Genomic DNA, 21,805 nt, shown 5'->3' on the forward strand with positions numbered 1-21,805 from the left:
CGCAGTCGTGTCATTAAGACAAAGCTGCTTGATGGCCGTATTATCGAGCAGAGGCTAGTTGGGCGATTTATAATGCATTTTTGCAATTATCATTGCACACACACACAAAGGTAAACTAATGTGTTTATATATTAACACAGCTATTCTCGTGTGTGTTAATACACACGATGACTCCAGCTGAGTCAATTACAATAGGTTTTTGCAGTGTGCTTTGGCAGGCAGAGAATGGCTGCTCTGTATACCTTGCTCATTGCTCAGTGACCCTCTAATATATTCATGAGATCACAGAGTTAATGTCTCCCACAGAGAAAGGCATTTTCACGTCCCTCCTCCTACAAGTCTGGCGGCTGAGTGACTGCAGACCAGAGCAGCAGGTCATTACACAAGAAAAGGAGTGATATTGCCTGTGTGTGTTGTGGCGACAGGGAGGGAGTTGGGGGGGGGGGGCCGCATCATCGACCATGACGTCACCTGCTAATGATCATTTATGTTTGATTCATGCACCATGCAACACGTGTGCTTTTCACTCATTCCCATCATACATGCACCTGCAATGCACATGTTTGACAGTATTGGCTCCTAGGCAGCATGCACACACACACACACACTAAGAAAAGGTGTGTGTATCACTTGATGCCTGGCAGTATTTTAGCAGCAGGGCCAGTGAGTGTTTTGGAGTCATTAGAGGTGTCTGCAGTGTCTTGCCAGAGGGCTAGTGCAGTGTGGAGAATAAAAAGTCCAGCTTGCCTGTATTTTTCCAGACCTCTGTTGCCCTGGAAACAGGTTCCCCGGATTTCCCATTTCTTCATTTTTCTCTACGCTATCCATATTACCCCCCCCCCAAACCACCTCTACACTTCATGCTGCAGCTGCCTTGCTGCTTCCTCCCCCCACAACCTGCCGCATAGTACAATCACATACAATTCCAGTGTACTGCAGTCACTTCACAATGTCAAAGAACACCTCCTTTCCTACACACATTCCTTTGCCTACACAAAAAAATCTGACAATGTATACGGCTGAAGGATTAAGCCCATTTTGAATGTGAGGCAGAAGAGCCATCCTTGCTGCAACAATCTGTGCTCGGGGAGGAATGAAAAAAGCTTGTTGATGGGGAGGCTGAGGAGACAGAGGGTAAAGCAGTGCTAGCTACATACTCTGCCTTTGGTGAAAACATGTACTTCTGCTTCTCTAAAACCATTCCTCTTATCAAATTAATTATCCTCATGGGAGCATTCTGTAGCGTTAACACAGATGGTTATCCATACTGTACACACCTATTTCATAACTGTAGGCATCATTTGGAACATTCATGCCTCTAAGTGCCAAATAGAGGAAGCATTCTGGATGTGTTGCCAGTGGTTGCAGTCACAGGAGAAATGCTCTGGGTCCTCATATTCAGGCCTTTTTAAGTCATCCTGGTGTTTCTGCGCTGTTGTGTGTGCATTCCTTTGTAGTGACTTGTCTTTGGCAGCAGGCAGAACATTCCAGGGAAATGGCTGACCCAGAATAACACACAGGCGCAGAATGGCTGAAGCAGCGAGGTCCTCCTCCCCTTTACTGGCCGAGCTTGCAGAAACTCCTATTTCCTAACAGACACATGATTTTTCTCATGTGGGAAAAACATATCCATGCATACTGTGTAGATACAGCTGGCAACAAATCACACATGATTGCTACAAGAACAAAACAGTTACTACACAAAATTTTAATTTCTGCTAGACATACAAGAGATTAAGTTCCACCCAGTGTCATCAAGATCATCCCTTCTGTCTCTAAATCAACAAAATGGATAAAGGTGGACCCAAAAAGTTTACTGTACATTAGACGTCACTATCTGATTAATTATAGATACAAGTGAAGTTTGCAACACTTTGCAACATTCTCTATTGCATGGACCTTAAAAGGAACCAATTATGTTTTTACTTATTCTCTATCATATAAAAACTATACAATATGATAATCAAATAATGAGTTCATCATATGAACATGTAATATCTGTGAGCCAAAGCTTAGGCTCAGACTGTTCTGAATGTTCAGTTTCAAGCAGTGAGATCTGTGTGACATCACAGAGAGAAGATATCGCCAATATGGTCATCTCAAGCACCCAGCTCTTGCAGTTAGCACAGAAGCCCCGCCCACCCAGCCTACCTGGTGTTCAAGAGGCTGACGCTGTTTATGAGGGCCAGCCAGTCAGAAGAAAGTTGCCTTAAAAAGGAAAAGAAGGGAGATAAAATGACTTGCTTTAGACAGCAGAAGATGTATGAGAATTATTTTAACTGAATAAAAGTTGCTCCGGTAGTGTCCAAGAATTAAAAATGTGGTACTCATGATTAGCATAATCTTTATAGGTCTCCATTTACCGTCAATTTTGTACTTACTATGGAAGGGCAAGTGAGTAGACAGGCATTTATATAATGTTTTCTAGTCTTATGGACCACTCAAAGCGCATTAAAATACTACAGTCACATTTACCCATAAAATAATATTCTATTCTGTATATTCTATACACTTTAAACGCTTAATTTTTCCATTTAACATAACATACATGAATTTGGACTACAGGTGAAAGATTACCTGAAGGAAACCCACATACTTGTTGTAACCAAGAACTTTCCTGCTGTGAAGGGTCAGCACTAATCACCACCCTAGATTGGTACCCTAGATTGGTACACTTGCTGTTCCAACTGAGCATTCAAAATGCTTTTACTAAAAGCCACATTCACTACGCATTTACACACACACAAATCATGCAGAGCTATTTTCCAACAATCACACACTTACTCACACTCCAATTAATAGGCGACCAACTTTACTTTCAGAGCCACAGTCATTTAAACTATGGAAAAAAACAGACAGAGACGCTAAATCTCCAACACTCCTCCACCACCACATTGACAAAGCATTAAAAACATTATTCTATAAAAAAAACCTTTTTTGAATCCCCTCTTCTTTTTTTGAAAATTTATACTGCATATAAATCAGGTTCAATTTCTCATCTAGGCATACATACAATAATTACAGTCATGTGAAAGAACTTGCAACAACAACAACAACAACAACAACAACAACAATAAAAATAATAATAATAATAATTATTATTAATAACAACAAATAATAACAACAAAAACAACCATAATAATAATAATTATTATTATTATTATGGTTGTTTTTTTGTTATTATTATTATTATTATTAGTAGTAGTAGTAGTAGTAGTAGTGGTAGTGGTATTGGTAGTAGTAGAAATAGTCGCTATTATTAATCACTCAAGGTGGTGATTTTGTGGAAATCCGAACTTAAACTGTCATAACTGTCTCACTACTGCCATCTTGTGTCTCAGAATTGAACTTGGTGCATTGTGCAAATGTGGTGCATTGTTTTATTGTTTTTCCCATTCTGGAGGTCCCTGTGTGGGGACCAGGCCGAAGAAATCGGTTCAACAACAACAACAACAACAACAACACACACACACACACACACACATATATATATATATATATTGCACTGCTGCTCAACCCACAAATGCATTTTCTTCACAAATGTGGCATCATTTCAAGGTAAACAAACAGGCTTTTCAACACTATAAGATTTGTTGCCAACAAAGGTTTATACATGCAGAGAAGGGGATGAAGCAGACAAACCGATGACTTCATGATGTAAAGTCAGAAAGTCAACCTAACATTCTATCACATGGTCATATATAATATATGTTAATTGGGCACTGTAGCCTCCTAAACAAGTAACATGTTTACATGCTTAACATGCTGTTATGATCAAAAATCAATGTCTGTTGTTTTTATGTTCGGCTTCTTCCATCAGAGTGTGTTTTTTTTCTCTCCTCCCTCCAAGGTGTGTAAGTGTGTGTTGTTTTTTGACTGCTGAGTGACTAGTTCAAATGGATTCTTGCATCTGGAATGCATGATTGGCTGGACCACAAGGCCAACACAAATAGACAGAATTTTTAAATTGCCCATAGGTCAATTTAGAATCACTGATTAATGTGACCCCACTAATTGCATGTCTATGGACTGTGTGTGTGTGTGTGGGGGGGGGGGGGGGGGGGGGGGGGGAAGCTACAAGTACAATCACTTCAGTTTTATCTGAATTTACAAGCAGGTCATCCAGGTCTTCATGTCTTTAAGAAATTCTTACTGTTTGACTAATTGGTGTGTGTTATCTGGCTTTCATGGACAGATAAGAGCTGGCTATAGAGCTGCATATGCCTTTAAATAATACTGCCAAAGGGTACCATTTACAATATAAACAGAATTGGTCCTAGCACAGAACCCTGCAGAACTCCATAATTAACCTTATTTTGTAAAGAAAAGACTCCCCATTCACAAATTGGAGTCTATTAGATAGCCCAGATATACTTCCAGTCTCTGCACGGCAGTACTTTTAAAACCTACGGCACTCTCTAATCACTGTAGATCTCATCACCTTAGTAAAAAAAAAAAAAAGAAAAGAAAAAGAAAAAAGAATACTTTAAAAGGAAAACGATGCTAATGACGCTGTAATCTTGTGGCAGGATCATCAGGGGAGGGTTTAAGCTCATTTCATCCTTTTGTTTTACATTTGAAGTTATACGCTACAGTACAATCATTAAGACATTAGGGAACTAGTTCCATGTTAACTCCGTAATAATTTTTAGTTCAGTGAACACGGTAATACTGTAGCTTATAATAGTAAAGTATTCAAAATATGCACTGTGTTACAAAGTGACCATAGGCCGTTTCTTGAGTAATGAAAGTAGTAGCAGTTTAACCAATAGCTGCTCCCTGAACCTTACTTTCGTTTTCGTGTCAAAGTGAAAGTGAACTAAAAGGCACATACTCTGACTGTGTCTGGTTTGGTGACGACTGTTTTTACACCCATAAAACCAACAGTTAACATTGCAGTTAAAATACATTAAATGTGAACACCTTCGGAGAAGTCTGCGTTGAAAGGTGAGTGGGTTCCGTGTGTAATGGCAGGACTTCAGCCTTTAACCCTCGCATATTCGTCTTGTAGCCTATATGTTTTGAACGTCGCTAGTTTTGCTTTTAAACGCTGTTTTTTACAGACTGCAACCAATATCCTCACAGTCTTGACTGTAAATGACAATACTACCCTAAACTACATACACAGGTTCTTAAGCTGCTTCCTAATGTCCCCCTCCAGGCAGCCCTAGGGTTTTCTTAGTGTTAAATTGTTTCATTCTGAACTTCTTTCTGCTAAATTGTGAGTGTGAGTTATGATTTATGAGGAAACGTAGTTTAAAAAGTGAACATGAGATCACTAGTTTGGAGCCAATCGCGTGAGATCAAGAGCACTTGCCGTTTTTATTATCCATACTTTTCCAGCGGTGTAGCAGTTTGGAAACAAACTAGCCCAACTACCTTCTCATGGAAAGAGTAATCGCTGTATTTGGCCTCCCTAAGCACACAGAGTTAGTCTGCACAATAGCACAAGGCATGTTGCTACAGCATGCATTATTTTGAACAGTGCCGCAGAAAGAGGGGTACTACTGCCCGCACCTTTTGTTAAACAGGTCTGGTCAAGTGTGCAGAGGAAAAGGATGATCAAGCAACCTGATACTTTAAAACAATGATCTTTATTTGGAATAAAATTCATTCGAATTTATATATATATATAAAAATCCTTATTAAAAATTCAACCTGTCCTTCAGTAAGCAATGTGCAGTTTGCAGGGGCTCCCAGCCCACAGAACCCAAGTGATTACTCAAAGAGAAAAATGCACACCACAGCTACGAAAGCTCAACTGTGGAAATCACAGCAGGAAAGGATCCACTCCAATATCCGTGACCAAGAACATGTATTAGTAGGCTGGAAGCCACTTAAATTGAACAGTATACCCTCAAAAAATATTTTAATGATTAGATCATTACAATATTTTGCTTCTGAGGACCAAGGCTTTCTTGTATTTTTTTTTTTTTTTAAATTGGTCTTGAGCAACAGATCTCCAGGCTTTGACAGTCTTTCAAAGTTTTTCTATGGCTATTGGCTGCTTTTCACTCATTTTCACTACAGGCCTTATAGAATATTAACACTTAGAAAAACCTATGTCTGGCTATATGTAATTTCATTGTTGTATTGTTACTTAGACTGAAGAACATAGGATTATTGGTTTCACCAATCTATAATCTCTACCGTGTTGAAGATTATTGCTTTGCTGTCTAGAGAGCAATCTTCCCGCATAGTCTGTCCATGCTTTTTTCTATGCTGACTGTCAGACAGCTGACATGTGATCTTTAGCCTAAGTCCTTACCTAACAAAACATTCAAACAATTCTATGATCATATTACGATTTCAAAGTCTCTGTACGCCATTATTTTAAATACACTGATACTGTACACAAACCTTAACACCAAGGACTCCCACTGGCCACACGGGCTTGGGGATTGCCCTTGCAGTGAGTTGTCTATGTGTGGCATGAGGGGACCAAGAACAAGGCAAGGGGGAATCATAATTCTGTATCAAAAAAGTGTAGGAATTGGTGCAGCGAGGAAGAATGCTGGACCCAGGGTGGAGCTGACAGCATCCCCTGGTAGTGTAATCTCAGACTAGCCAGTCAGGAGCAGTGCCAGGGTTCGAAAGCTGGGTGGTGTCGGCAGAGAACACTCACACTCAGGCAGTCCCAGGTCCAGTAAGAAGGATCATGGCTGAGTCCACCGCAGGGAGCATGGGGTCCACTTACTGGTCATAAGTCCAGTAGGTGGATGGCCTTGAAAGGCTAAGCCATCTCCCAGTTATCACTGGAGCCTCAGTTTGAGGTGGTGCAGCTGTCGAGCAGGACAGCTATGGCATAGTGGCTTGAGAGCGACTGCAGCACTGAGGATGAAGAGCTGGAGATAAAGGTTGAGCTGTGTGTGGCACGGGAAGAATGGGCAAGCTGTGATTTCTTTATCTCTTTAACCATTTCCATGTGGTATATTCAATCAAAAATATCAGAGATGTTTGAATAGTAAAGCAGTCAAAGATGCATGATGATAATAGCCTTCATGTCAGAAAAAATCTCGCTGATATCTTTTATAAAAGTTTTAGAAAATCTCAGAAAGTCCTTCTACAGCTTCCCACCCAGCAGCACCCATCTGTTGGATCCATTGTGTGGTCATGCCATTCTGTCAGGACTTGAGTACAATGTGGACCCAAATGCAGAATTAGATGGATTTAACATAGCGTTAAATGCACCTTTATGTAGGTTAAAACAGTAAATCCATATGGCAGGAGAAAACAAAGTCAGTGGATATCATTTTAAAAGAATGTTTAATGTTTAATGTTAATGTTTTGGTGTGAATGTGGGAGTGAATGTGAGTGCAAATGGTTGTCTGTGTATATGTGTTAGCCCTGTGACTGGTGACCTGTCCAGGGTGTACCCTGCCTCACCCTAAGACAGCTGGGATAGGCTCCAGCGCCCCCCGCAACCCTGAAGAGGATAAGCGGAAGCGAATGGATGGATGGTTTAGTGTTTCATTGAACCTAAAGACTAATCTGCAGACAAATTTCTAGTAATGTTTTTTTTTTTCTTTCTTTCTTTCTTTCTTTCTTTCTTTCTTTCTTTCTTTCTTTCTTTCTTTCTTTAAATCGAGACATGATAGTGTGTCTAATCATGTTTTGTAGACTGTAGGGTTTGTGATTTTACCAACTAGGTGTTGGACAAGTATTTGGTTGCCTGTTTTTTCAAAGTATTTATCTGGGATCTTTTTTTTTTTTCAGTCCTGGAGTTAAAACAAAAATTCTTCTTAATATCCTGATGTCATGTCTTGTCTTTAAATATCCCAGACATGACGAGCCACAAACACAATGACAGCTCTCAGATGAAAGAAACCCTCCAGCATGATACACAGCAAAATCCTCAAAAGGAGAAAGAAAAGCATGAAAAAGAACAGCACAGCAATGATAGCAAAAATCAAGACAGCTTCTCGTCATCCTCTTCAGGAATCTGCAGTGCAGAGAATGTAAAAGACGGACAAGCAGAGTGTCCTGAGTTCCTTCAACAGATGGAGCGAACTTCATCTTGCTGTCAGCTGAAGGATATGAAGCGACTTCAACATGGAGACATGAAGCTGGGTCCCCTAAGATTTAACAGGGGACACACAGTCCTCATACATGTAAGACCAAGTTATTTATTTATTTATTAATTTCTATTAGTATTGATGTAGTTTTACAGTGCCAGAGCTGATAGGTGGGCAGGTGCAAATTTGCAAAGACAAAGGCAAAGTGATACTGGAAAACTTTAACTCAGGAGGTAGATAAGGTTATCTACAAATTGGAAAGTTGGTGGTTTGATCCCTGGCTCCTCCAGTCTGCATACCAAATAACCTTGATCACAACAATAACCCCAAGTTGCTCTCTAATGCAGCTAAAGTATAAATATATATGAATGCCAGATAGAAAAAAGTGTTTGTGTGAGTGAGGCATGTTGCATAAAGCGCTTTGAATTCTTTATAAGAACTAGTCCATTTACCATAAAGAGAACAAATGATGCAAAGACAAAAACATAGAAATAAAGGAAAAATCACAATTGGCCACCAACTACTGCATAATTAACAAAACATTAAAAAACCTGATACACAAAAATAAAATCTTGCTATGGTGTTTGTATGAGACCATGAGTGTCTCTGTATGTGTGTTAGTCATGAAACATAATTGATGAGAAACTGCAACAATGTCCTCTGGAAGTCAGAGGCAGACAGAGAAAGGCCCAGGAGACCCACTGTCCACAGCCCCTCAAGAGCAGTGAAGACCTGAGGCCAGATGTCATGATGATAACTGCACGCCCATCCCTGCAGAAGGAAGAGGGAGGCTCCAGACAGAGTCCCCATGGCCAAAGAACCATGGAGAAACATTGGATGATTTATTGGAAAACAGGTATTGGTTGTGTTCTTGAAATTATACTTTTTATCTTTCAGGTGGATACTTTCAACTCTCAACGGAAATTTTTACCTCAGAAAGGGAGAGATCTATGGCACAGCGACTTTGTGAAGATGCCTTGTTCACAGGCAAGTATCGCTTCCTCATTGCAAAAGGATTCGCATATTATTCAGGAGAAATAAGTAAGTAACCATGTAAAGTTTAGTGGCTGTCACAAACCAGAACTAAAAGTGACTAAAATAAATAAAAACCTCAGAAAATTAAACTGCCATTAATAGCAATATTAAGTCAATTTAAGACACAAGCCTGTGATTCAAGACGTTGAGCAGATGTGTTTTACAAAAAGATGGGATAAATAGTCTGGAACCATTTAGTGCCTTTAGAGTTTTACATTTGGATCCTGCTCTGCCTGCCACACAGCAAGCCCATTTAAGCCTAATCTTAAAAGTAGAGATCCAAACTGGAAGCTGGTTCCACAGAGGAGGGGCCCTGAAAGATTCAAGGCTCTGCCTCCCATTCTACTTTCTGATATTTTAGGAGCCAAGTTGACCAGCTGTCTGAAAGCGATGCACTCTAATGGGGTGATACAGTACTATAAGTTCTTTAAGATAAGATGGAACCTGATTATTCAAGACCTTGCATGTTAGGAGAAGGATTTTAAATTCAATGCTGGATTAACAGGGAAGAAGAGAAGATGAAGAGAAGCCAGTATAGGAGAAATATGCTCTCTCTTTCTAGTCCCTGTCAGTACTCTTGCTGCAGCGTTTTGGAGCAACTGAGGGCTGTTCAGGGAGTTTTTGTGAATGATACTAATGAATTGCAGCAGTCCAGGCCAGAAGTAATATATGTATGAAGTTTTTCAGCATCACTGAGACAGGATGTTATAGAGCTATTGTGCAAATGAAAGAAAGAAGTCCTACATATTTGTTTAATGTGTGCATTGAAGGACATATCCTGGTATAAAAAACAACAACAACAACAAAAAAAAAACAACGATGCCAAGATTCCACACAGTGTTTCTGCAGGGCAAGCTAATGCCATCCAGAGTAAGGATCTGGTTAGATACCATATTTCTAAGACTTTTTGGGCCAAATACAATAACCTCAGTTTTATCAGAATTTTTATCAGAATTCCTGCAGTTTAACTAATTGGTGTGTGTTATATGACTTCAGATAAAGTTGGGTGTCATCTGCATAGATGCGAAAATGTTCGCTATGCGTTCTAATGATACTGCCTAAGTGTACCATTTACAATATAAACAGAATTGGTCCTAGCACTGAACCCTGTGGAACTCCATTATTAACCTTAGTGTGTGAAGAAGACTCTCCATTTACATGAACAAACTGAAGTCTATTAGATATATATGATTCAAACCACTTCAGCCCATTACCTTTAATACCAACAGCATGCTCTAATCGCTGTAATAAAATATTATGGTCAGCAGTATCGAATGCCATAAGTTGATAAGTTCACTGTCAGAGGTTTTTCAAACCTGCGAGACAAGTTATACAGGTTTTTAGGCATTCAAGAGCCACTGGAGGCTAAGAATTGCTTTGTGTAGGTTGCAAGAGGTGTATTATCTAGGTAGCTGGAGAAAAGCCAGATAAGAAGACTGCAAGAAGTTGGTGTTGAATGGTGTTTTAGCATGACTGGAAGTTTATTTTGAAAGGGAAAAACAATGACGTGCATGTTGTTCACACAGTAGTAATTCAAACTAATGAGCAAGCTCCACAGGGTACTGAAATATATGTATTAAAATAACTGTCACTAGTCGTTAGTATCCATGATCTCATTCTTTCGGTCACTACTCACAGTTCATGCCCACAAGTGAGGAGGGGGACGTAGATCGACTGGTAAATCAACAGTTTCATTTTTAGAGACAGCTGTGTCTTCAGCAAGGCGGACAGCAGTACGACATGTATATCACTGCAGCCGTGGCCTGTTAATTTAAACATATTCCATTATCTCTTATCTCATCTTAAATATCTTTCAAATGGTTCATTAAAAATGAGTTCTGTCATTGCTGGATGTCATCACTCACAGTATAAGTTCTTGGCACTATCCCATGGATCCTGGAGAGTCTGGATTTTTAATTTTTTATTGCAGTGAATTTCTCATCTCGGGCTGACAGATCATGTGGTCCTTGTCCTCTGCTTGTTTCCTTCTTTTTTTAATAATCTTTTATAATCTTTTCATATCCCTTTGATTCCAGTTTTTTTTCTATTTACTTCATTCAGAGTGCTGAACCTGATTCACTAACTGTCCCCTTCTATCCTCCTCTGCATTCTGCATTCATCAGGTTCTCAAAGTACTTTTTCCCATCTTCTCAATATGCTCTCTTCACTTGTGTTTTTTGCCCTATCTCCCTTCCCTTAACCCCACACGGTTGCGGCAGAAGGCTGCCCTCCCTAACCCTGGTTCTGCCAGATGTTTCTTCCTGTTTTTACTTTTCCAGTGTTGCCAAGTGCTTGCTCACAGGGGTCATCTCTTTGTTGGGTTTCTCTTTGCAATTGTAAAGTCTTTATCTTACAACATAAAGCACCATGAGGCAACTATTGTGATGATTTGGCGCTATATAAATGAAATTGAATTGGATTTTGAAAGATATAAAAAATAAAGGACTAAAAACTGAGGCATCTTAACCTCAGTGAGCAATCAGAAAACCACAAAACTTAAAACCATAACCAAAAATTGGACTAACTCAATAACTCATACTTAAATGTTAAGTACCATTAGTTCAAAACACAAAAAGCTGGGAGCCAGGACTATGACTCACAGTCTCCAGTTGTGTGCTAGTTTTACAAATTTACCCCCACTGACAGAGACTAACATGAAGCACATTTTAAATATGTTTTAATTTTATTTAATTTAGGCTTATATAAAAGTAATACAGATTTTATATGTTGTCTCAAATGGAACAGAGCACATAAATGTCATTGTCATTTCAGTCAGCAAATCAGAAGTCAAGGTGGGATGTGATATCCAAAAAGCTGAAATCTCTGGCCAGTAAGAAAACAGTGAGCGTCAAAGATGTAGAGGTATGTTGGCAAGAGTGGACATTTAATCCTTGTACATTTTTACACTGATAATGTGAAATGTGTTCCCAAGGACACGTGAAAAGTTAAACGGGTGCTATTCTTTGACCATGTGAATTTCCATGACTGTTATATATCTACATGACAGAAAAGCATATTAGGTGGTCTTAAAACTTCTCTCATCAGGAAGCTATCGTCAAGTATAACCCCAAATATAAAGATCAGTGGTCATTTGATGCCCTCCACACATTGGATAAGGTGAATGCCCACATTTGGTAATTGAATTATTAGTTTTGTGACTTGACTATTTAAATAAGCAATGAACATGTTTTCTTTTCAGATTATCCCAGATACAGAAAACTACTTCAAGACACTGTTTCCAAAGATTGCTGCATTGGCCTTGAAGCTCCCTGACTTTGTGAATAAGGTATCATTTCAAATTATCTTCTACAAGTAATATTGTGTTGACTATTGAAATAAATTATCTTCTTGGAAAATCTAAGAAATGAAAAAATAATTTTACCTTAAAATCAAGAGAATAGCATTTTCATATAAACAATGAATTGCCAAAAATTTTAAAATTTAAACTTGAACAGTTGAAAATGCTCGAAAGTGTCTTTGGAGTTGCCCCAAATTCTGAGTCAGTATCTTGACATGTCACTAAAAGGAAAATTCTTTAAATTAAACAGGAAAAAATCGAATATATTTCTTAGGGCGCAAAAGGTGCAGGACCCTAGTTTTTTTTTTAGACTACATGAATGACAATATGCTGAAAAGGAATGAAGAAATAAGCATCTGGTGTTGGTGGAAGTGGTTAAAAACATCTATCTATAAACATCTCTTGTTTTGTGCCTCCTGCACTTACATCTAGTCTTGAAGTTATCATCATTATTCATTGATTTTATTGACAAAAATCTTTTTGGTGTGCTGTCATTTAAGCAATGCAACATTAATGCTTTGCTACATTCCTGCAAATGTACAAATTATTGGATTAAAATAAAAATGCTCCTCCTTGTTCACCTGAATTCAGTCCCTCTTTTAGAGGAAAATTCAAAGAATATATAAAATTTTAAAATGTGCAAAATCTTAACACAAAGTCATTAGGACATTACTTTCTCCTTTACATTTAAGTTTGTTCATTTGAAGATCAGTAAGGTGCTCATTCAAAGTACATCTCCGAGAAGCAAAATAAAGTCAACTGTGATTGTCATGTGTGTGATTGGTACATACAGGCGTGTGGGCAGTGTTTGATTTGCTTTTGGTTTGTATTCCACTGGCCCCTCAGAAATTTACAGTATCATTCAATCATATTCATCTGTTGTGGGAAGCCAAAATTGCGACTGATATTAAAATTTGTCTAATTGTGCGGCACTGATACATAACCTATTAAGAATGCCTTGGTGACTTTAATTAGATTGTGATCAGGATGCTTATTTAGACCTAAAGCCGACACGTTTATGTTTTCAGTATCTGAAAGGTACTTATTTTTTCAACTCCAAAAGTACATATAAAAGTAGGCTATAGTCCACTGGTTTGCGAAGTCTCTGGGTGTGAAGTCTCTTAATATAGGGACTGTGGGACAACACAGAGAGTACAGACACATTTGTGCGCAGTTCTGCAAAATAACAGTTCAATTAAATTTTATTTATATAGTGCCAAATCACAACAGCAGCCACCTCAATGCAAAAAGGTTCCAGTAAAAACAGGAATCTTTTTCATCCTATACTGTAAGTAGGTAGACTGCTGATTGTCTAAAACAACAGGGAAGAACAGCAAAGCTTACTGTGAAAAGGTTTAAAAAAGTTTACTTTTAACGCCTTTTTGTTGTATGCATGATGATCAAAATGAACATAAATATGAACAAAAGTAGACAGCATTCCTGGTTGGTCCTAGTTGTTGACGTTATAATGTTACACTAAACTGTTATGTATATGTGGGTCTGCAGAGCACTTCATATAATTAACTCAGTACCCTGACACCTTTGGACAAATCAATGCCAATTAACTTGAAACAAAATTATTAAGGACATTTGTATTCTAAAAAGAAGAGTCTTCGATGAGAAAACTAAAATTAGGTTGCCCTGAAATCAAATAATCTGACTGACAAAATGCGTCTCCATGTTCTCAGGCTATCCCGCTTCTACGAAAGGGACAGAGTGCAGCCATCACATTGTCTCAGGTTCAGATATCCTGCCTACTTGCCAATGCTTTTTTTTGCACCTTCCCTCACCGTAACACCTCCAGTCCCACCGCAGAGTACTCTGGTTACCCCAGAATCAACTTCAACAGGTTAGAAAAAAAATTCCCTTTACTGTAGTCTCTCATTCTGTGTGCCCAATGTGTGTTAATTGTTAATAATCGTTCTCCACACAGTCTATTTGGAAACTTGCCAGGGAGGAAGATAGAAAAGTTGAGGGCCATCATGCATTATTTTAAAGTGGTTACAGATGAAAGTAAGTTGAATCCTCCCATTCTGCCCGTTTGTGAGACATCTCAGTAAGAGTCCATGGGTGTTTATCAATGTCATTGCAGGTACCCGACCTAAAGGACTGGTGACATTTGAGAGGGAGTGCCTCAGCCACACAGACATGCACACATGGGAAAAGTAATAACTGATAGATTGATAGATCTGCTGTGGTAAAGCAGCAGCTGTGTTATCACCTTGATTTACTGTCTTGATTTTCTCTAAATCATGTTGTTGTTCATGTGATAGCTGTAAGGAGAATCTGTCTAAACTTCATATCACCTCAGAAGGTCAGATTGATCTTGAAGGTAAAGGCATGCTTCAGGTAAGAACTGTCCCACATGAATAATAATTTACAGTTTCATATTTTTTGTTTGGGATTTGGTTATTTGTGTGTCTATGTATGTCTATGTGCAGGTAGACTTCGCTAACAGCTTGATAGGTGGAGGTGTGCTGGGCTCTGGTCTGTTGCAGGAGGAGATCCTGTTCCTTATAAATCCAGAACTGATTGTAGCTCGCCTCTTCACAGAGAAACTTGAAGACAATGAGTGTCTGATCATTACAGGTTTGTTCATAAATGGATTAATCATCTCACAAAAATTAGGCTGATTTCATACAAAAATTGCCTGAATGATTAAAATGATTAATTAAGTTCATTTTTGAAGCCAAAATATCAAATAACAACTGGTTCCATCTTTTCTACTAAAAAGATTTCTTTTTTTTAATTCATAGCGGTAGTGAATGACACACTCATATGTCAGAAAACATAAATGGTTATTTTAAAAAAAAATCAACTATAACATGAATTTAAGACAAAAAAAGTAAGGATGGATAAAGAAAATAAAATTAACAATTATATATTATATTTCAATTTTGAAATTAAAATAATCATCAAAAAACAACAAAAAGAATCTAATTCAGTTAGGACTATGTTACTAAATAAATTGTAGCATTGCAGCATAGCAATGCTACATCTCCCTGTTTCTGACTTTTCCATACATGGAAAGTCAGAAACAGGGAGATCAACTGATGTGAATTAATCCTGTCATAGTTATTTTACAATAATTACTTAAATGCAGTGTAAGGATGATGCTTTGAGTTCTGGCGAATTACAGTTCACTATAACTATTTTCTTTCACTTGAGTCCCGAGCCACCCCTCATTTCTTTCTATCTTGTTCCAATTATTCTTAGTAACAGCATTTCTTCAGGATTCGTGAACGTGTTTGAAAGTTTTTCTTTGGATATTAGATACCTTTTCTCTCATTTACAGTCTGTAAATTCTTGCATCTGACCATTTTCACATTTTTTCACATCACTATGAGCCTTCAAAGATCAAACTGATTTGAGCCTAAACACATACAAAGCAATTCTATTCATGTATTAATAACCAGGGTATGTCACATAACAATGAGATGAAATAGGCAAAGACATGTGCCCTAATTTGGGGTTAAAGTGGGCTGGGGTCTTTTGCTAGCTAAAGGTAAAGCTGCTGTATTTCACAGTGAGAGAAAAGAAAAAGAGATAACTTTATTCAGAGATGGAGAAAGTTGAGAAAGATGGGACAGGAGAGGAGGAAGAGAGGTCATATTTAAATTAAAGTTCTGCTCAGTGGTATTTGATAAACTAGAAATTTAAAGCTTACATGTAAGTCCTCATGTTTTTAAATGAGATATTGGTTAGATACATGGACTGGACTGATTCCTATAGCACTTTTCTACTCCTCGAGCACTCAAAGCACTTTATACAACATGCCACATTCACTCGTTCACACCAGCACTAATTTCTATGCTTTTCAGTGCTTTTTAACTAACATTCACACACATTCATACTCTGATGGATGCATTGGAGCATTGGGGTTAGTATCTTAGCCAAGGATATTTGGCATGCAGACTGGGGGAGCCAGGGATTGAACCACAAACTTTCCAGTCAGCAGATGACCTGCTCTACTTCTTCAGCTACAATTATGAGACTTCAAAGGTATAAGCATCACAGCTTGTTGTGTCAAAGTAACTGAGGATAAAACACAGAAAAACATGAAGGAAATTTTCCTGGCCTGGCTTTTTATAACTTAAAAAATATTCTGTAGAAGATCAAAAATGTTTTCTTGTCGGAGGTCAATTTTGAAAAAAAAAAAACAACAACAACAAAAACCAGCAGCACTGTACACAGCGGTAGACTGGTGCGTAATAAGCAAGTGAATAATGCAGAAAACAGAGATTTTTGATGGTAAACTGGTCTTGAAGTATTGTAGTGGAAGTGAAGTGTAGTTTTGATCTTCTTCTGCTGTTTCAGTCAATTTTGGTCTAAGTGACGAAACCTGCAGCTTCAGAATCTGTGAGATGCTGGTGTTGTGTCCAAAAAGTGATTGTCTACCAATAACTTCTTTTCGGGATTTGCCAAAACCTGATTTAAAACACTATAAATAACTTGCTGGTGTATAATATGTGAAACATATGTCAAATGTATCCCTCATAAATGATATCAAATCATCTTGAGCCACAAACAACATTCCTGTGACAAGGTAGAAGCCACAATCAGTTTTTGGCAGTGTCTTTTATATATCTTTTACTTATCCAGTTAAAAAATCTCATTGACATTAAAAATGTTGTTTTAAGAGTAATCTGGCCAAGGGGACAGTGGAAATTGCAACAAATATAACAATAGTTCTGTAAACATATTTTAAGTGGACAAAAAGGACCGGATTGGTTATAATGTAAGTATAATAACACAGAGTTATAAAGATAGTTGAAAACAAGTAATTTTTCAATTTTAAATATAACCCCTTGTAAACCCTGTTCACTGAAGTCTATTTACCAACATACGTAAAGATATTACACATAAAAAACACACAGAAACATTGGAAGTGCCTCCACTCGAATACAAAGATAATCCTAAAATAAATAGCTCTAGGAAATTAAAAATGGGGAAAAGGAATATAGTACAAAAATTCATGATAAATATATTTACTAAAAATGAATGTGTATCAATATTTGTATTAATGTACAACTTTTGTTGTCTGTTTCTCAGGCTCACAGCAGTTCAGCTCCTATTCAGGTTTTGGAGACTCCTTTGAGTGGGCAGGTCCTTATAAAGATCAGTCTGAAAGGTCTGAGGGGGTCATTCATTATTTGCCTTTAGAACCTTTTTTTTTTAGAACTTTTTATTGAGTTTTCTGATGGATTTTGATCCAATTTTTAGGGATGAATGGGCTCGGCGTAAGACAAAGATCCTGGCCATTGATGCTATGAACTTCAGACACAGCATGGCTCAGTACAGAATGAGACATATTATCCGAGAACTGAACAAGGTGAAGTTTATTATGTGTTATTTATTGTTCCTTTGGTTCTTCTTTGTTGGCAGAAAATAAAGAAGCACGAAGGAAAAGACTCATCTTGAGTTGTGTATTCCATTTACACACACGTGGAAGCATATACTACACTGTTTACTACCCAATGTAGGATTGGATAATCTCAAACCATTTCAGCTGGGTTACGACTGGCAGATAGTGAGGCCCAGATCCTATTTTGCAGAACTCCATCACTGTGCTCCTATTAGACACAAGAGATCCATCACCATTACATTCTCTTGGTGGATGGACACAAATGTCTCACATTTGGACACACCAAACCAAAGTCCAGGGTTAAATAAATAGTTAAATGTCTAAATTTTTGTCTTGGTCCCAGCAGTTCTCTTCTTATAGGTGTCCCTGATTTGTTGTAGTTCCACTATGAAAGCTGATTCAGGCAATCTCCTACAAATTGCTAATGTGGTTTTATACTCTAATTTGCTGGGTGGTAGTTTCTATGAGGGGTAATTTTAATGAACTAATTCTCTGAAGTACATACTTTTCAACTTCATCTTCAACCTTTCAACTAGCTGAAAGCTATTTCAACTGATTTGGCAGATCACTTATTTATTTATTTATTTTTTACACCAGATGCCCTTCCTCCTAGGTATTGAAGCACGTGTCTTGCTTTAAGTGTATTTTATGAGTCCTTTAATGTGAATAATGTTGTGTAGGTGACGAGAATGTCAGACAGCATCATGAGTTTAAAGCTAGAAATAAAAACGTCGATGTTAAATGTTACCAGTGCCTATGTCCCACAGGTTGGATATTAGTTAGAAGAGCATGTGAGCAGAATTCAACTTGTGAGGCAATTTCACAACAAAACAGAGTTGCTGCAGTGTGCATGGTGGCAAGATTGTGTGCTTAGTCCAAATCAGCTCCCCATGCCAGGGCCGTAACAGCAATTGGGAAAAACTATGTGAATAAGTGAATAACTGTGCCTTAACAAAACTTTTGTGTTACACACAACTTTTTGTGTGTAACCATGCTGTATTGTAAACAGGAAATGAGACATGAATGTAATTCTACAAAGAACTGAAAACCTAATCTAATGATTATCAAACAAAACAACAAAAAACAAAAAAACAAATTTAAAAAATAAATAAATGAGTGGGTTTGTCCAAACCCTCTGACTGGGCATGTATACATACAAATTTAATTATTTAATAATTGCATACTTATATTTTACTTTTCATCTGTGACATTTTTGTATTGCTTGTTTAAAAGTTATAGTAAAGCTTATAATGCTAATTAAAAGTAAACCCATGCTTATAATGTATGACTGCATTCTAAAATTAATTAATCTCATATATCTTTGAAGGCTTACTGTGGATTTAAAGGGTACGATGGGCATGAAAACCCAGATATCGCTACGGGAAAATGGGGCTGTGGCGCCTTTAATGGAGACCCACAACTCAAAGGTGAACTTCTTTATATTCATTAGTTTAGTGCAAAGGTCTCTAAGTTTAGTGTAAGGACTAAAGTGATATGCTTGATCATATATGCAGGATTACACTTTGATTTGGAGCTTCTGACACCAAAGAAAGCCAGCTGATTAAATGTATAAATGTGACCTTTTTTTTTACAAACCAAACAAATGGTTAAGAACAAACTGAGTGCAACATTTCTTGTGGAAATTAATGGTGTATTAAATTTAAAAAAAGTCAGCTGCTGGAGAGTTTTATTCTTACAAGAAGGAATTTAGTCCATACAGCAGTGTAATGAGGAATTCACAGAAACAGAGGAAATCTATTTATACAGGGTCTCACCACATCTTTATTACCCTGTTGTCAGGCAGAAATACACTTACCCTACACAGATTAACACAGATTAAGAGGATATATTTAGCAAACAGAGTAATCATGTCTTATTGGTCTAGACAGAAAACAGGACAATTCAGTTCACTTCAGTTTAATTTATATAGCACTGAATCACAACAGTTGAAGGGTTAGGATCTAGGGAAGTCTGTCTGTCACAGTGCAACATGAAATAAATGTATGTAATTTCTTATCTGTTCATGTGCAGCTCTGATCCAGCTGATGGCAGCAGCAAAGGCAAAGAGGGGTTTGGCTTTCTTCACCTTTGGGGATGAATATCTAAAGCAACGCCTACAGCACATATATGACTTGATGTTCGCAGAAGGGATTACAGTAGGTGAGTGTTCCCAAGACATGCAGTTTTCTTTTCTCCAGTTTCTAACATTGCATTACTTTAAAGCTTGTACATTTTCCAGCTAATTTACTGAACACTTAATAATTTCTTTAAAAGGATTAGCTGGTGTCTCACTGAAAGCGGTATTTCTAAAAACCTGCAGACATTGGCCTTTAATATAAGGGAAATTTTTATTTGAAGGATTCAATTTTTTTCGTAAAGTTCAAAGGATGATCACACTTGTGTCTGAATGCCTTGCCTTAATGCCTTCACTTTCTGCATTGACAGTAAGCACATAGTATTTTGTTAGTGTCATGTGAAGTGATTAGGACCCATACAGCTTTCGATTGTTGGTCACAGCACTTTTATTTTGACCCACAGCATTTTTCACTGCTTCGGTACTCTGTATTCAACTGGGAAGCCAGCTTTCTAGCTACTTCCCACACCACACACGCTCCTTCCTGACTCCAGACACTAAAAGGGGGGCAGAGTTCATTAATTGTAATCCTTCTCACCTGTGCCCTCCGACCTCCCGGCACCGCCCTGTGAGCTTACCGTACCCCCCCCCCTCCATTGCAGCAGAGCCAGAGGCCACACGCCTGCCACATGTTGGCTTTACTGACCTGTTACATTTGGTAGCTAGGAATTTGTCTGCCTTAGTAGGTAAACTAAACTTAGTCAATAACACCAAGAAAACCAGCTTCTTCTAATAATGCCCATGTCCCTAGAGCCCTCTGTTCTACCTCTCCCAGAACCACACCCTTATAATCAGAATGAAACTATGTTGTGTTCTTTAATTATTTAGAGCTGAATGCCATTTTTTTAAGATATAACTTTTCAGAATTTGGCTGTAAAAAGTGGTGTTTCTTTAATTTTTCTAATATACCTTTTTATTCCTTTTTGACAGGGACACTGTACAAACTTCTGTGTGACTTTAGCTCTGCCAAGCACTGTGATTCACATGTGGATCTGTTTGACTTCATCGAAAAAAACATCAGAAACTCCAAGAGTCATCTGTAAAGAAGTCTGTATCCAAATTTGCACTAAAATCTTGGAGGGTAGTTTTTATAACAGAAGAAAATACTGAGCTACTTAATCATTTTGAGAAGACAATTATTTTGAAGTGCTTTGTTTACGTGATAATTAACTATACAGTAGCAGCCAAGAACAAAATAAACATCCAAATAGCATAATTTTGGTGTGTGCTTTGAGAGTTAGCACAGTGGTCTAATCTGCTTTATGCTAAAATTTACATTTGAGGTCATTGCCAGACACCTGGAGCTGTGGTCAGAAAACATTCTGAAAATAAAATACAAAAACTGCAGATATAATTCGTGAAATTTCTTGTAATTTTGCAATCTCATTAAATTACTTATATGACAGTTTATTGCCAGTTTGTGTGGAATTTTATTTAATACTAGACTGAAAGAAACAAATGCTGCATACATTTGCTAACAAATACACAAAATACACATGGATAGTTACCTTAATAAAACACTATTTGCACAATAAGACTGGGATATATTTTTCAGTGCACTCCATTCCATGTCCACAACATTCTTTTGCCTCTGTTTGTCCATGTGGTGTACATGATAGCATTGTGTTGATCCTGCAACATCATATTAATGTTGCTGCAGGACTACAATTGCACCTGAGCCATCTTGTATGCCATGTATGCTGGTTGTGGTGGGTAAAGATGACGGTGATCAAGAGGCAGCTCCTTGCATTCTAAAGTGACTCATTGTGAATTGTTATCTCTACTCTTTAGAAAGAAGTGAAAGTATAAAGAAAATGTCCAAAAGAAAAACGAGGTTAATCTACAAATTCTATTCGGGGCTTTCTCGTGAGCATGATTGGGAGATCTTGAGTATTTAGAAGATCTTTGGTTACAATGGTGACAGACTTCTCTGCAGCTTCTTGATTACATGTATAAAA

General features: G+C 37.8%; 1 protein-coding gene across 1 annotated transcript; it reads left to right on the forward strand.

Annotated features, from left to right (window-relative positions):
• The first annotated feature begins 4,852 nt into the window (after positions 1–4,852).
• Positions 4,853–21,757, forward strand: pargl (poly (ADP-ribose) glycohydrolase, like). Its single transcript, XM_063480227.1, has 16 exons — positions 4,853–4,947; positions 7,783–8,111; positions 8,913–9,002; positions 11,823–11,912; positions 12,096–12,167; positions 12,250–12,336; positions 14,037–14,197; positions 14,282–14,361; positions 14,441–14,513; positions 14,622–14,697; positions 14,790–14,937; positions 17,401–17,479; positions 17,572–17,680; positions 19,041–19,140; positions 19,745–19,873; positions 20,778–21,757. The coding sequence occupies exons 2-16, from the start codon at positions 7,785–7,787 to the stop codon at positions 20,888–20,890; spliced, it is 1,734 nt and encodes a 577-aa protein (XP_063336297.1). The 5' UTR covers positions 4,853–4,947; positions 7,783–7,784; the 3' UTR covers positions 20,891–21,757.
• Positions 21,758–21,805: the final 48 nt, after the last annotated feature.

Source organism: Pelmatolapia mariae, linkage group LG7, assembly GCF_036321145.2.
Source record: "Pelmatolapia mariae isolate MD_Pm_ZW linkage group LG7, Pm_UMD_F_2, whole genome shotgun sequence".
Lineage (NCBI taxonomy): Eukaryota > Metazoa > Chordata > Actinopteri > Cichliformes > Cichlidae > Pelmatolapia > Pelmatolapia mariae.

Bases quoted from the DNA above. Each gene is read 5' to 3' on its own strand.
- pargl (XM_063480227.1), top strand. From the start codon at position 7,785: ATGACGAGCCACAAACACAATGACAGCTCTCAGATGAAAGAAACCCTC. The intron at 12,337-14,036 runs GTATCATTTCAA...CCATGTTCTCAG, and splicing joins TCCCTGACTTTGTGAATAAG to GCTATCCCGCTTCTACGAAA. The intron at 17,681-19,040 runs GTGAAGTTTATT...ATATCTTTGAAG, and splicing joins TTATCCGAGAACTGAACAAG to GCTTACTGTGGATTTAAAGG.